Raw genomic sequence first — 13,241 nt, 5'->3', positions numbered from 1 at the left:
GCTTACTTTTCCAGTGTCTACAATAAAGCGTGGCCATGAGAAATTTAGTATCCTGTGTATAGTAAATGTTTTGTTTTGTCTTGTTTTCATGGCTAGGAATGAGTGTGCAACAAGCTGACACTTGTTTTCCTTCAACATGAGGAGACTAGAAAGTTTAGTAGGAGTCGGTGTGAATACAAACTTTGCAAACTTTGCCAGCCAAACTACATTTAACAAACTTTAAAATAGTACAAATATAGTAGATTACTCTTCTTGTAAATGATGATATAATAATAATGAAATTGAGAGGACTTTCCCAACTTCCAAGGAAATTGAACTGGGAGACCGTTCCTTACCAGGCTAAATATTTTCACATTCATGTAAACTTATCCTGTAGATTTATTTTGTCTACAGTTGCAATGTTGTATTACAAAAAGTCAACACTCAATACAGTTTTGTTGAAGGAACTGTGTTTTGTATCTCTACAGTGTAGCTTGTGAGTAGTCTTCAATTGCAGTTGAATTTTGTGCACATAAATGGTGATGTCCCATTTTTGTAAGCAAACATAGATCAGTCATCCCATCCATTTAGACCATATGCATCTGAGAGTATGCTTGTGTGCCTAAAAAAAACTAGAAGTTCCCACAACTAACAACAGGGGTATGTTACATAATTATAGTAATGGCCCCCAGTGCATCTTATCTATCTATGCCCTTGTGTAAACCCCTCCTTTTCCCCCAACTTGTACTTTGCAGGTAGACTCTTTTGGACATAACCTGACTCCACAACTGAGCTCATGACATGCTCTCTCTTCTCTCCCTTTCTCTCATATTACACTCCCTTGAGGAATCTTAAAATTTTTTTTTTTTTTTTGAGACAGAGTCTCGCTCTGTTACCCAGACTAGAGTGAGTGCCATGGCGTCAGCCTAGCTCACAGCAACCTCAAATTCCTGGGCTCAAGCAATGCTTCTGCCTCAGCCTCCCGAGTAGCTGGGACTACAGGCATGCACCACAATGCCTGGCTAATTTTTTCTATATATATTTTTAGTTGTCCAGATAATTTCTTTCTATTTTTAGTAGAGACGGGGTCTCACTCTTGCTCAGGCTGGTCTCGAACTCCTGACCTTGAGCGATCCACCCGCCTCGGTCTCCCAGAAGGCTAGGATTACAGGCGTGAGCCACCGAGCCCGGCCCTTAAAACTTTTTTTATCTTGGCCCTTTTATAACCTCTCCCTCTTTGATTCTGGATTTATCTTGGTTTATTAATAATAAACAAATACTCAGTAAACAGAGGCATATAAAGAGCTTGTGCTTTGGGACTTGCCCTCCTACTGTCCTGAGATCATCATTTAAGAAGCCTGGGCTAACCTAATAGAGGATGTGACCATAAGTAACAGAGACTAGCTTTGAAAGCTGAGACCCCTATTCTTCAAACCATCCAACCCTAGTCAAGCCACGGGATAACTGTAAGCACATGAATGACCCCAGGCACAACAAACAGAAGAACCATATACATATAAGTGTGTGTATGTATATATATATGTATATACAAAAGGAAATATATATACAGATATATATGTATATCTGTATCAGATAAGTGTATTTATACTGAAGAATAGAATTGGTTTGAATGCATTCATTTTTGTTTAAGTATATCAGATGCCTAACTTAACAAGCAAAACTTTCTCAATACTTAAATAACTGCTATAAATCTAACAAGTTAAATTTAAAACTAAACCAACTCCCAGGTTCTTATAAAAATTCCAATACTGTTTGTATACTTAGCTAAATTTTAATACTTTTCAACTAAAAATTCTAAATTCAGAAATTGCATAGTCAATAATTTAAAATAATGTATATTATACATATCATATATTTTAAAAGTGTAGTTATGAAGCTGATGTATCAAAGTCTCCAGAATGTCGGATTCTCTCAAACATTACAAGTACTCTAAAAATAAGATGCATAAGTTACTCCCGAATATAATTTCAAAGTATTGAAACCACAGGTTTAATTTACATCTTTTTCTTCTATTAATTTTAAACTCTCCTGTGGTTAGAACATTTAATCAAACAGCATTTTTTCACACCCAAGTGAATAGATGTTATCAGGTCAGGGACTTGAATTATTTATAGGAGAGAGGGGTTTCTGACCTATACACAAAACTTGATTTTTACCTACCCAATGACTGGTACCCTGACTTGTTTTCATTTTGTTTTTCTAAATTACAGCATATGTATGTTGCTGGCTTGTGTTGGATCCCATTTCTTGATTCTCTTTCTGTTTCTTAGTCTACTCTCTCATTTTATTAAAGTACCTTTTCTCCTAGTTTCCTGAGAAGGGGTATCAGAGGTAAATTTTTTGAGGCCTTGAATGACTTATAATGTATTCCTCTTTCCCACTTGGGAAATTTTGGTTTATTGATATAGAATTTTTGATTACAAATCATTGTTTTTTAGAAATTTGAAGCATTACTCTCCTTTTTATTTTGAGGGGTGATTTTTTTTTTTTCAGCTTACAGCGTTGTTGGTTAAAAGAATGATTTGTTTTGATTCCTGATCTTGATCTGGAACCTGCTTTGTTTCTGGAAGATTTTAGAATCCTCTCTTTGTTTCCAGTGTTGTAAAATTTTACAGAAGTCTGTGACCAGTTGAAGAAGAGGGCTGGAGGGTCTCAACATAAAATAAACAGACACACTTTTATTTAAGCTTTATTTTCAGTATGCTACCTTTGTTCTCATTTGTGTCCCCTGTATCAGAGACCCTATGTTTTAAATACTCCAGTCTTCTGCCATGGGATAGGAGGGATGATTACTTAGCTGTATCTAGTAAGAGATGGGAGTCTGAATTTTAACAGGGTGGCCCACCAATGCTCCTTACAGAGGGATGGCCCTTGAGCTGAAATTTTCTCTGGATAATTAACATACAATCTTTATTTTACTTATTATCTACCTACTAAAATTGAACTTATTTGAAAATAACATGTTGCTTATTTTATCTTCATACTTTTTTTCCCCAGTTTTTCTCCACAACTGCTTGTAGGAAAGATGGCTGACATTAACCTCAAAGAAGTAACCTTAATAGTAGGTGTAGTTACTGCCTGCTATTGGAACAGCCTCTTTTGTGGTTTTGTTTTTGACGATGTTTCAGCAATACTTGATAATAAAGATCTTCATCCGTCTACACCTTTGAAAACTTTATTTCAGAATGACTTCTGGGGAACTCCTATGTCTGAGGTAAGTAATTATATACTACTTATGCATATCTCAGATTTTAAAATATTTTGATAGTTTATTACTTCTAATTCTCTCTTTATCAACATTGTCATCATAGCAATTGTGAATTTTTTCCCTTAAAGTTTTATATGAGACATAACATGTTTGTAATAAATTGGACAGAAAACTGAAGGTGTGATTATCTCCTGTAAAGCAGTACTTGATTATTTTTTGGCTGTGTACCTTAGCTTAACTTTTAAAAAATAATTATGTGAAAACCAAATATGTAGAGAAAGCAATAGGTGTAATAGAAGTCTATTGCTTGCTAACTGACTTTTTTTCTCTTTTTTGTGTCTTATAAGTGAGGCAAAAGAGATGACTGTAATATTTCACCATTTTAAAATATGGCAACTTCAACATTAAACAGATTAGACTTTAAGGGTAAAAATAGTAAGTACACATTGGCAGTTTCTCTGCAGGGAAAAAAGTGGTTATTAAAAATTTTAAATCATTGTCATATCTCTTACCTGACAGTCATTTGAGTTTCATATTGAGAACTCAAAAGTTTAGTTCATTTTTATGAGGGTATTTTTACTCTGCCAGTAACTTTATTTTGAAGATCAGCTGGTTAAACTGTTTAGGGTTAAACCCTTGTCGGCTTGGGATCATATAAGTTGGGTTCTAATTTTAGTTCTGTTTTACATTAGCTATGCAAAATAGATGGGAATACAATTTTTATTAATAGATGGCAAGTCATTTCCTGATCTGTCAAAGAGAATAACACTTTGAGAATAAATAAATGAATTAATATATCTATCTACAATGCATGGCACATAGATATTGAATAAATTATTGTGGAAACATAACATGTAATAATGTAATAGCTTGTTTTTCAGTGATCATTTGTGGCCTCTTTCATCATTTCCCAAATTTGGAAACTTCTCAAGGGTTGGGATGGAATCTTTCATTCCTCTAGGCACAAGCACATAGTAAATTTTTTTTTTCTTATTAAGTAAACAGACCTTATTCTCCTATAACCTTTCTATTCTCACCCAATTCTAGTTTTTGGAAAAAAAAAATCTTTTGATAATGAGGGAAAAATATGGCCCTATTATAAATTATTTCTAAACAGCTTATTCCTTTCTATGCCTACCCTTGGTCCACAGAGACCCCTAGATATATGTGTTCACTCTCCCACCTTATGCTAGTATCTGTAGTGATTTTAGTCATAATGTTGAGATTTTGAACTGAAAGTTTAGCTGGCCAGATTAAAGGGTCTCATACCATGGTGTCCATGATCTGTTTTCTGATTTTCTCAGCTTTTCAGATTGAAAATTTAATTTTGTACAGAGCACCCATAAGCAGACAAAGAAAAGGACTCATAATAATATACTTAGACATAATGGATGAACAAACTAGAATAACTATTTGTACTGAAGAGTGTAGTTTCCTTATATTTTCTGATGGGCATATTCTCTCCCTGTAGGCAAATGTAACACAGGGGAAAAATTGTTCTAAGTAGTATTTAGGTGTCATAAGGTTTCATGATAAGCCTGGAATTAGCACATTCAAAGATCTAATGGTTGATGTCATTAGGTAATTATAGCCTGGAAGCCTGTGTGTCTGCACACATATAAGGATTTTTGTGCCAATGTAGATGTTAAAAACATATTTTAGGACATTCTCCTGAACCATATGAAAATACTACCATAGTAGGGGTCTTTGGACTCCTGTGGACTTCTCAGTGTTTAGATTATCTCTTTAGTAGGCCCATTCTTTAGATATGTAATAATCTGTTTATTGATAGTTCACTGAATCACATCCCTGGCTGCCATATTAGAATCTGCCTGGGCATTTAAAAAAAAAAAAAAAAAAATTACCAAGCTTCTATCCAAATGTGTTATTTGAGATGATCTCTCAGAGTATGATGTAAGCATCAATATTTTTTTGTCTTATTTTGTGTGTGTGTGTTTTACTTTTTTGTTAGAGGGAAGGTGTTAGGGGGAAGGAGGATTATTTTTGTTTGTTTGTTTGAAGTCATCTAGATGATTCTGTGGTACAGCCATGGCTGAGAAACACTGGGCTGTAATGAGCCACCCTTTTCCAGCATTTGGCCTATAAAGTACCTTGTGTTAAGGTAACTTCTGCAGATATCCTATCTTACTGTGTTTTTGCCATCCCTGTATTGAGATTCACATTAACAAGGAACTGTTAGCCTATTCATTCATTATACTCATGCTTATTTTTATTGCCAGCTAACATCATAAGTAATTTTTCTTTAAGATGCTCGATAATAATGATCTGAATTGTTTTGTTCATAATGGACCTAGCTGTCTTACTATATTTTCACAGAGTAACTTGATATCTAATAAGCTGATGATTGTTTGTCACAGTAGAGTCGTAAATAGATTCCAAATGTATGGATAGTTATGTTATTTATAATAATCAGTCTGTCTTTTAGTTGATCATTACCTATGGCATATGTGCATCTAATAGACCTAACCGAGCAATTATGTGTACTGCAATTAAAAATATATATTCCCTTCTACTTTCTGGCTTTATCCTTTTATCTATCAGATATGTTCCAACAGAGCCACATTAACATTTCAGGCACTAAGAAGGTTTCTAGAACCTTTTTCTACTTTCTTGTAAAAAACATACCAGTTCAATACAGTGCCTTAAAAATAATTTTGTATACCTGAGATGAAATTTGAAGAATGTACAGAAATTAGCCAAGCAGGAAAGAACATTCTGAGTAGATGGCACATCATGGTATCTGTAGTCAGTACAAACAGAGATATTAAAATGCTCCTAATTTCAAAATAGGAAAGGTTTGTTCTTCGTGTTTCCTAATGTTCCCTAGTAAACATGAATAAATGGGCATAAGTCTATACCTACGTGCCAGAGAGTTACAGCAGAATATAGTAAGAGGTAGAAGAGCAAAGAAGCTGAGTGTGTGGATGCCTTTAAATAAAACTACAAAAGATAAATAGGGTAATATTATGCATATTTTTGAACTATGTATTTTATTATTAAATCTGCTTTGATTTTTTTCTTAGGATAGAAAGTATTTCTGGTTAAATGTAACTTCTAATTTGTAAAGAAATCCAGTACTTCACATAAATCTGATTTATTGCCAACAGAGAATACCACAACAAAAGTGTCTATTCTCATATTCTAACAAAGTTTTTGCTCTTGTATTACTTTCTGTAGTATTTGGGGATTTTAGTTTAATATATTTTGGTTTATACATTATGGACATTTTTTCATAAACACTAGAGTACTTTTTTGAGTCATCACTATTTGAACTGACCTGGTAAGCATTATGTTCTTATGTTTCCTTTTGAAGATCTAGCCAACAGTTATATAAACTTTTGTATTGGTAATAGATAGGGAGGCGGGATTTGGAGAGAATCCTATACTTCAGCTTGACCATTGCCAGCGTTGTCCTACTTTTTGAAAAACCTATATATTGAAGAGGAATTAATAGCCTTTCTTCCTCTATTGTTGGTTCTACTGTTGTTTCTATTATCATTATATATCAGGGAGGAAATTACCTTGTTTGTATACTAAGAAAGCAGGAAAACACAGATTGTAAAGCTATCCTTTATGTTTGTGTTACTATTGGGACTTTTTATTATTGTATTGTTATTTCTCAGTCAAATGTAGATATTTTCAATAGTAAATGTGATGATTAGTTTTTGTACCCTGAAGGATCAAAGTACTTTAATAATCAGTGATTGTTTTTCCTTTTAGGAGAGAAGCCACAAGTCTTACCGTCCCTTAACAGTATTGACTTTTCGCTTAAATTATCTGTTTAGTGAACTAAAACCAATGTCATATCATCTCCTAAATATGATTTTTCATGCTGTGGTTAGTGTGATATTTCTTAAAGTCTGCAAACTTTTTCTGGAGAACCGGAGTAGTGTGATTGCTTCTTTACTTTTTGCAGTACACCCAATACACACTGAAGCAGTAAGTAAAACTATAAATTGATTTTTTTCATTATTTTTTTATAAATCCTCCAGTGATTATAATGTTATATATTTTTAAGAAAAAAATGTAACCATGACTTTAATCCAAGTATTTGAAGACTCTTAAATTAGTACAGTAAGTCTCAACTTTCTAGTGCATAATCTGACTCCCTACTGTATAAAATTTTTAAATTTAAAACAGTTTTTGAAATATAAACATTTTTCATTCAAGAACATAAAAATGTCTTAACTTTAGTAATATAAATATATACTGTTCTTTTCTCTGCTAATTTTTTTATCAATGCAGATTTTAAGTATTATTTGTCACTTTGTCAATGTTTGTGTTTCAAAGGATAGAAAATAGTCCATCAGTAAGCCAAATTAAGTAAGGGATGAAAATATATCAAATATATGGGAATGTGAACAGACATTCTAACAAATGATGATGCTTAGCCATATTGTCTGTTGTCATATTTTTCAAAATTGTGAGCTATCTCTGCTATTGCCAATATGTCTATTGGGTCCACCTACCAGGATATACCCAAACTTTAATTTATTTTTCTTGGTAACCTTGAAGGTTCAAAATTACCTCCCAGCAAGAACAAAGAATACTCTGTTGAGCTGCTTTGTTACAAGCTTTCAGTTGTAAGCACAAGTGTGTGTGCAGGGGGGGGGGGGGGGGGGGGGTGTGTGTGTGTGTGTGTGTGTGTGTGTGTGTGTGTGTGTGTGTGTGTTTGTGTGTGTTGGAGGGAGATTGTCTCTCACTGTGGTGAACCTTTTGGTGCCTAGCTGACCAGACATTTTTCCATACATTTATAAAAATAATATGTTGTTTTAAATTTTACAATGAGTTCAAAATGCTTTAAAGAGAGAGCTTTAGATGTTTTATATTTGGATTTTTAGAATTTAAAAGAACTGAATGCTTGTATTTTAAGAAAATATGTAAGACAAATTTAGCTTTTAAGTTCTGGATATTGTACTATAATCTTATAAGTTGTAACCATTGGGGGAAGCTATGTAAAGAATACACAGGACTTCTCTGTTTTATTTTCTCAACTTTCTATGAATCTTTTAATTATTCAAAATTATAACAATAATAAAAAGAACTGTTAAAGAATTGCTGATGAATTTCCATTTATGTAAGATATACAAATTCACCACCTGAGGGCACTCAAAGAATATTTAAGAAACAAATGTGCACTTGAAAAGTTGTGAAATTTAGTTTCTAGTTAGAATATTGTTGCTGTTATATATAGTAAATTTTCAAGATACTCTTTATTAATACAAATCCCCTTCCTTTTCTCTATCTAGGTAACAGGAGTTGTAGGAAGAGCAGAACTTTTGTCATCTATCTTTTTTCTAGCTGCATTTTTGTCATATACCAAATCAAAAGGACCAGATAATTCCATAGGTAAGTAATTAACATTTTATTTTTTTTATTTTTTTTTATTTTTTTATTTTTTACCAACATTTGATTTTTTTTACAGCTATAAAACCTGATCAAGTAATTTTTATTTACTCCATGTGCTTCTGGTAAAACATATGCCAAACTTGGGATTTATCTTTATATATTGTTCTACTTTAGCATGTATAAAAATGTGGAAGTACAGAACCTTGTCAGTACTTTAAAAATTTGTGTGTAGCTTATATTTTATCATGAGCAAATAGATTCTATATGATCTAATATTAAAAACCGAAAAGCCTAGAATATAGGAGTTTTAGAGTAAGTTCTAGTTTCGTCTACTGTTAACTGTAAATGATACAAATACCAATACTTCAGTTATCTTTTGATAAATAATACGTGGTAGGCTATGATATTGTTTAGGCAAGGTTAAAAGCCTGCTAGAGTATAACTTTTATTATGTGTTGATTATAGTTCAGTTACTTATTGAGCCCCTACCATGCGATCTGTCCTGGAAAGTGCTTAGTATACATTAGCTCATTAGTCCTAATGATGCCTGGTATTGTCACAAAACAAGTTCCAGGCAATAAAAATGATTTCTTTAGGCCGGGCGCGGTGGCTCACGCCTGTAATCCTAGCACTCTGGGAGGCCAAGGCAGGCAGATTGTTTGAGCTCAGGAGTTTGAGACCAGCCTGAGCAAGAGCGAGACCCCGTCTCTACTAAAAATAGAAAGAAATCATATGGACAGCTAAAAATATATATAGAAAAATGAGCCGGGCATGGTGGTACATGCCTGTAGTCCCAGCTACTCGGGAGGCTGAGGCAGGAGGATCGCTTGAGCCCAGGAGTTTGAGGTTGCTGTGAGCTAGGCTGACGCCACGCATGGCACTCTAGCCTGGGCAACAGAGCGAGACTCTGTCTCAAATAAAATTTAAAAAAAAGAGAGATTTGTTTAGAGTGTGGGCATAGTGGGCATGAAAGGGACATAATAGCCTTAGCTTTTATTTATTTGCTTTTAAAATTTAACTGAGATTTTTTTCCTAAGTTCCTGGGGGGATTTTTTTCACTGTGGTCCCAAGGTACTAATGATAAGAAGCCTAGTTTTATATATGTGGAAACTGAGGTTCAAGGAATAAATGATTTAGCCAAACAGCTTAATGTTTCTTAGTTTTACAATATGAGTAAGTTTGCCTCTAGGACTGCTATCCATAATGCTTTCTTAAAGCAGTTTGAGTGGCAGCACACATAGTTGAGAACGTGTTAAATTCAAGAGTCTGGTTTCAAATTCCAGCTCCACCATTTTCTAGCTCCATTTACTATCTTGTGCAAATTACTTAACCTCACTGTGCTTTCATTTCTTTATAAAATGTGGGTAATAATGGTCTTCTACCTATGTAGTCCATCATGCAGTAAGAGGTAGTTCAGTAAGTAATAGCAATTGCAAACCAGTATTCTCTTTAAGTAGGTTTACTCGTTTTGGACAAAATCACATGTGGTGACTTTAACCACAAGATCTGATTATAAAATTAAAGTGTATATATTTATATAGTAATGTAGTCACTAAAGGTTGAAGAATTGAAGTAACTGATTTCAGTAAGGCTTTTGCCTTTATTAGAGCTGTTAATTGGTGAGATTGAATCCAGGATTATAGAAACAACTGTTTTCTTTCTCTTCCTTGGAGTGAAAATATAAATTAGTTAGAAGCTATGAATTTAATGTCAGAACAACTATGTTAAAGTCATGGTCTCCTTATTGCACATGACTATTGTTTTACAGCCTCCAAAATTCTTTCCTCATCTTAAAAAATGAATATGATTACATCTGCCCTCTTAACCCAAAGGGTGATTTTGAGATTCAGTGAAACATAATATATGCTAAACTGGTTATGTAAACTCTTTAATATTAATATATTTTTAAATTACCTGCTATAAAGGCCATTATTTCCCACTAATTTTTAATATATACATACCCATCCTGTCATACTGTTCTCTGTATCATTTATTTGCCCAGCTTATTCCCACCTCTACTCCTTTATTCATACATCCCCCTTCCCCAGTTTTTCTATGTCCTATATATCTTTGAAGATCCACCTTTAGGTCCAACCTGTTTTGTGAATAACCATATACTGATTTCTTTCCTCTATGAATTTCTTGTTGAATTTAGCACTATAATGTAGTCCTTGATATAATCTATTACATTAGTATTGATGGTTTTGGCCTAATTAGAATATGAATTTTTTTTTAAGGAAAGAATATTATTATAATTAGTATCCCTAACAGTTTTTTGGATTTGGTTTCTTTGTTTTTGATTGTTTTTCTTTTCAGTAATTTTATTCTGTAGAGTACTTTAAAACTCAAAGCAATTTCAAAAATAGATGAGTTTCTATGTTAAGCCCAATGACAAAAGAAAATTTATTAGATTCATGAATTAAGTTCTTGTTTAAACTTGGATTTAAGTCAATTATTTGAGTTTTTGCTTTAGTTAATGTTCTTAATAAAAACTGAGGTCACACGATCATACTACCAAGTATTTTTTTAACTGAAAAATAGTTGGTGGTTATATTTTCCAATAGGAAACCTGGAGCTCAGAAAAGTTGCTCAGATTCACAAAGCAAGTTAGTAGTAGATCCAGAATTATTCTCACACATTGCTCTTTAATCAAATTACTAAGTAGTAGACATTTACTTAAAGTTGATGAAATTCTTAAATGGAGCTTGTGAATATTCTATTGTGAATTTTTTAAAGAATAGTTTTGATTTAAGTGCTTATTGTTAACTTGTTTCATTTTAATTTTTATAGTTCTTTTTTATAAGAATTATACCCTACTTTGCCCGATAGTTTTAGGTTTCAAATTTTAAATGAATTAACAAATGTAATAAAGTATGTATCTATGTGATAATATCAGGTATTTGTCTTCATTTGAGATTGATAGCTCATTCATTATGACATTTAAGCTGTAAATTTCTCTTTTCCAAAAATCACCACCCTGCCTTTGTTTTAAAAGTTAGTATTTGGTTAGATATTTCCCTCTCCACAAAATTTTTTTAGTTCAAATTATACATCTTGGTGTTTTGCTTTAAATATATACAAAGGCTGTCCAGAAGGTATCCAGCCATTGTTAGTACAACGATAGTGGTTACATGGCTAGAATCTTTCTGGACAGCCCTTGTGTATAGCAAAAATTAAAAAATTTAAGTCCATTTTAAAGTATATAATATTGGTCAATGGGAAATATCACAAATATGAATATGAATCACAAGCCTTAAATATTTTATGATACTATAAAATTGTGTATTTTTATTTTTTTGTGTTCTTAAATTGCAGTGTGGACTCCAATTGCATTGACAGTGTTTTTAGTGGCTGTTGCAACATTGTGTAAAGAACAAGGAGTAACAGTTGTGGGAATTTGCTGTGTATATGAAGTGTTTATTGCCCAGGGGGTAAGGAAACATAAGTTTTCTTATTGCTGTCTTTTATCCTTATTGAATCAAATTTTAGTAACCTTATTTTCTAAGTATATAGTTATGTAAGTCAATCTGTTTACCAATAATAACAAATTTTACAAGAAACAATCATGTTTTGTCCTCATACCCACTGAAAATTACATACTTAATATTTCATGATACCATCAGTTTTTTAAGGATTGCTTTTTAACTTTCGGTGATGGAATTGTTAGGCAATTTAGAAAAGTATGCAATAATGTACAGTATAATTCATTATTGCATAAGATTATTGAGCTCAGTTTTATTTATTATCAGTTCCACAAATTGTACCACATTGATTTTATAATTATACTTAGTTTGTGTCTAATCTTACATTTAGAAAGACATCATCAAAAACATTGCAGTAAAATATTCTTTAAAACATTGTTTTTCTTTTTCAGTATACTTTACCATTGTTATGTACTGCTGCTGGACAGTTTCTCCGTGGAAAGGGTAGTATACCATTTTCTATGCTGCAGACACTAATAAAACTCATTGTCTTGATGTTCAGTACATTATTACTTGTTGTGGTTAGAGTCCAGGTCATTCAATCCCAACTTCCAGTATTTACCAGGTATGAAATTCTGGTTCTTTTATGTTTTTTCCTTCCTTTTTTTTGACTTTGGATTTTAAGTGATTGTAAATGTTCCAGTAAGTCTTTGATTTATGTGGGTTTTTTCAACAATTTTGAGATATAATTAATATTTTAAAAATCATGTATATTTAAAGTGTATAAATTGATAAGTTTGATATGCATACAACCATAAAACCACCACAATAAAAATAATGACCCCCAAACTGAGTAGGTGTTAAGGTTAATGTTAATTAAGTCTTCTGTATCCTTAGCAATTTTTGTCTATTTGTTCTATCAATTATTGAGAAAGGAATATTGAAATCTTACTATAATTGTAGATTTGTCTGTTTCTCCTTGCAGATCTATCAGTTTTTGCTTAATGTGTTTTTGAAGCTCTGTTATTATATACATAATTAAGATTGTTATGTCATCTAGATGAACTGATCCTTTTATGATTATTATATGAACTTCTTTATGACTAGTACTAGTCTTTACCCAGAAATTCACTTTGTCCTGCATTAATAGACATCCTAGCTATTTTTTGTTAGTGTTTTTTTGTTAGTGTTTTTCCATCTTTTTACTTTTCAGCTATCTATACCCTCATATTTAAAGAGAA

General features: G+C 32.5%; 1 protein-coding gene across 8 annotated transcripts in view; it reads left to right on the top strand.

Annotated features, from left to right (window-relative positions):
• The window catches only part of TMTC3 (transmembrane O-mannosyltransferase targeting cadherins 3), a 111,308-nt gene that overhangs the window by 2,234 nt on the left and 95,833 nt on the right, over window positions 1-13,241 (top strand). For all 8 annotated transcript variants that reach the window (XR_006735739.1, XR_006735738.1, XR_006735740.1 and 5 more), the window contains exons 2-6: window positions 2,998-3,214; window positions 6,950-7,168; window positions 8,479-8,578; window positions 11,894-12,009; window positions 12,453-12,625. Coding sequence is in view for 3 of the 8 variants with exons in the window: in XM_045553282.1 (XP_045409238.1) it covers window positions 3,026-3,214; window positions 6,950-7,168; window positions 8,479-8,578; window positions 11,894-12,009; window positions 12,453-12,625 (797 nt within the window). In the remaining 5 variants the exon portion in view is untranslated. The remainder of the gene's footprint in view (window positions 1-2,997; window positions 3,215-6,949; window positions 7,169-8,478; window positions 8,579-11,893; window positions 12,010-12,452; window positions 12,626-13,241) is intronic.

Source organism: Lemur catta, chromosome 6 (assembly GCF_020740605.2).
Source record: "Lemur catta isolate mLemCat1 chromosome 6, mLemCat1.pri, whole genome shotgun sequence".
Lineage (NCBI taxonomy): Eukaryota > Metazoa > Chordata > Mammalia > Primates > Lemuridae > Lemur > Lemur catta.
Note: the sequence above shows the minus strand (reverse complement) of the source record. Positions and strands in the feature narration are given on the sequence as shown.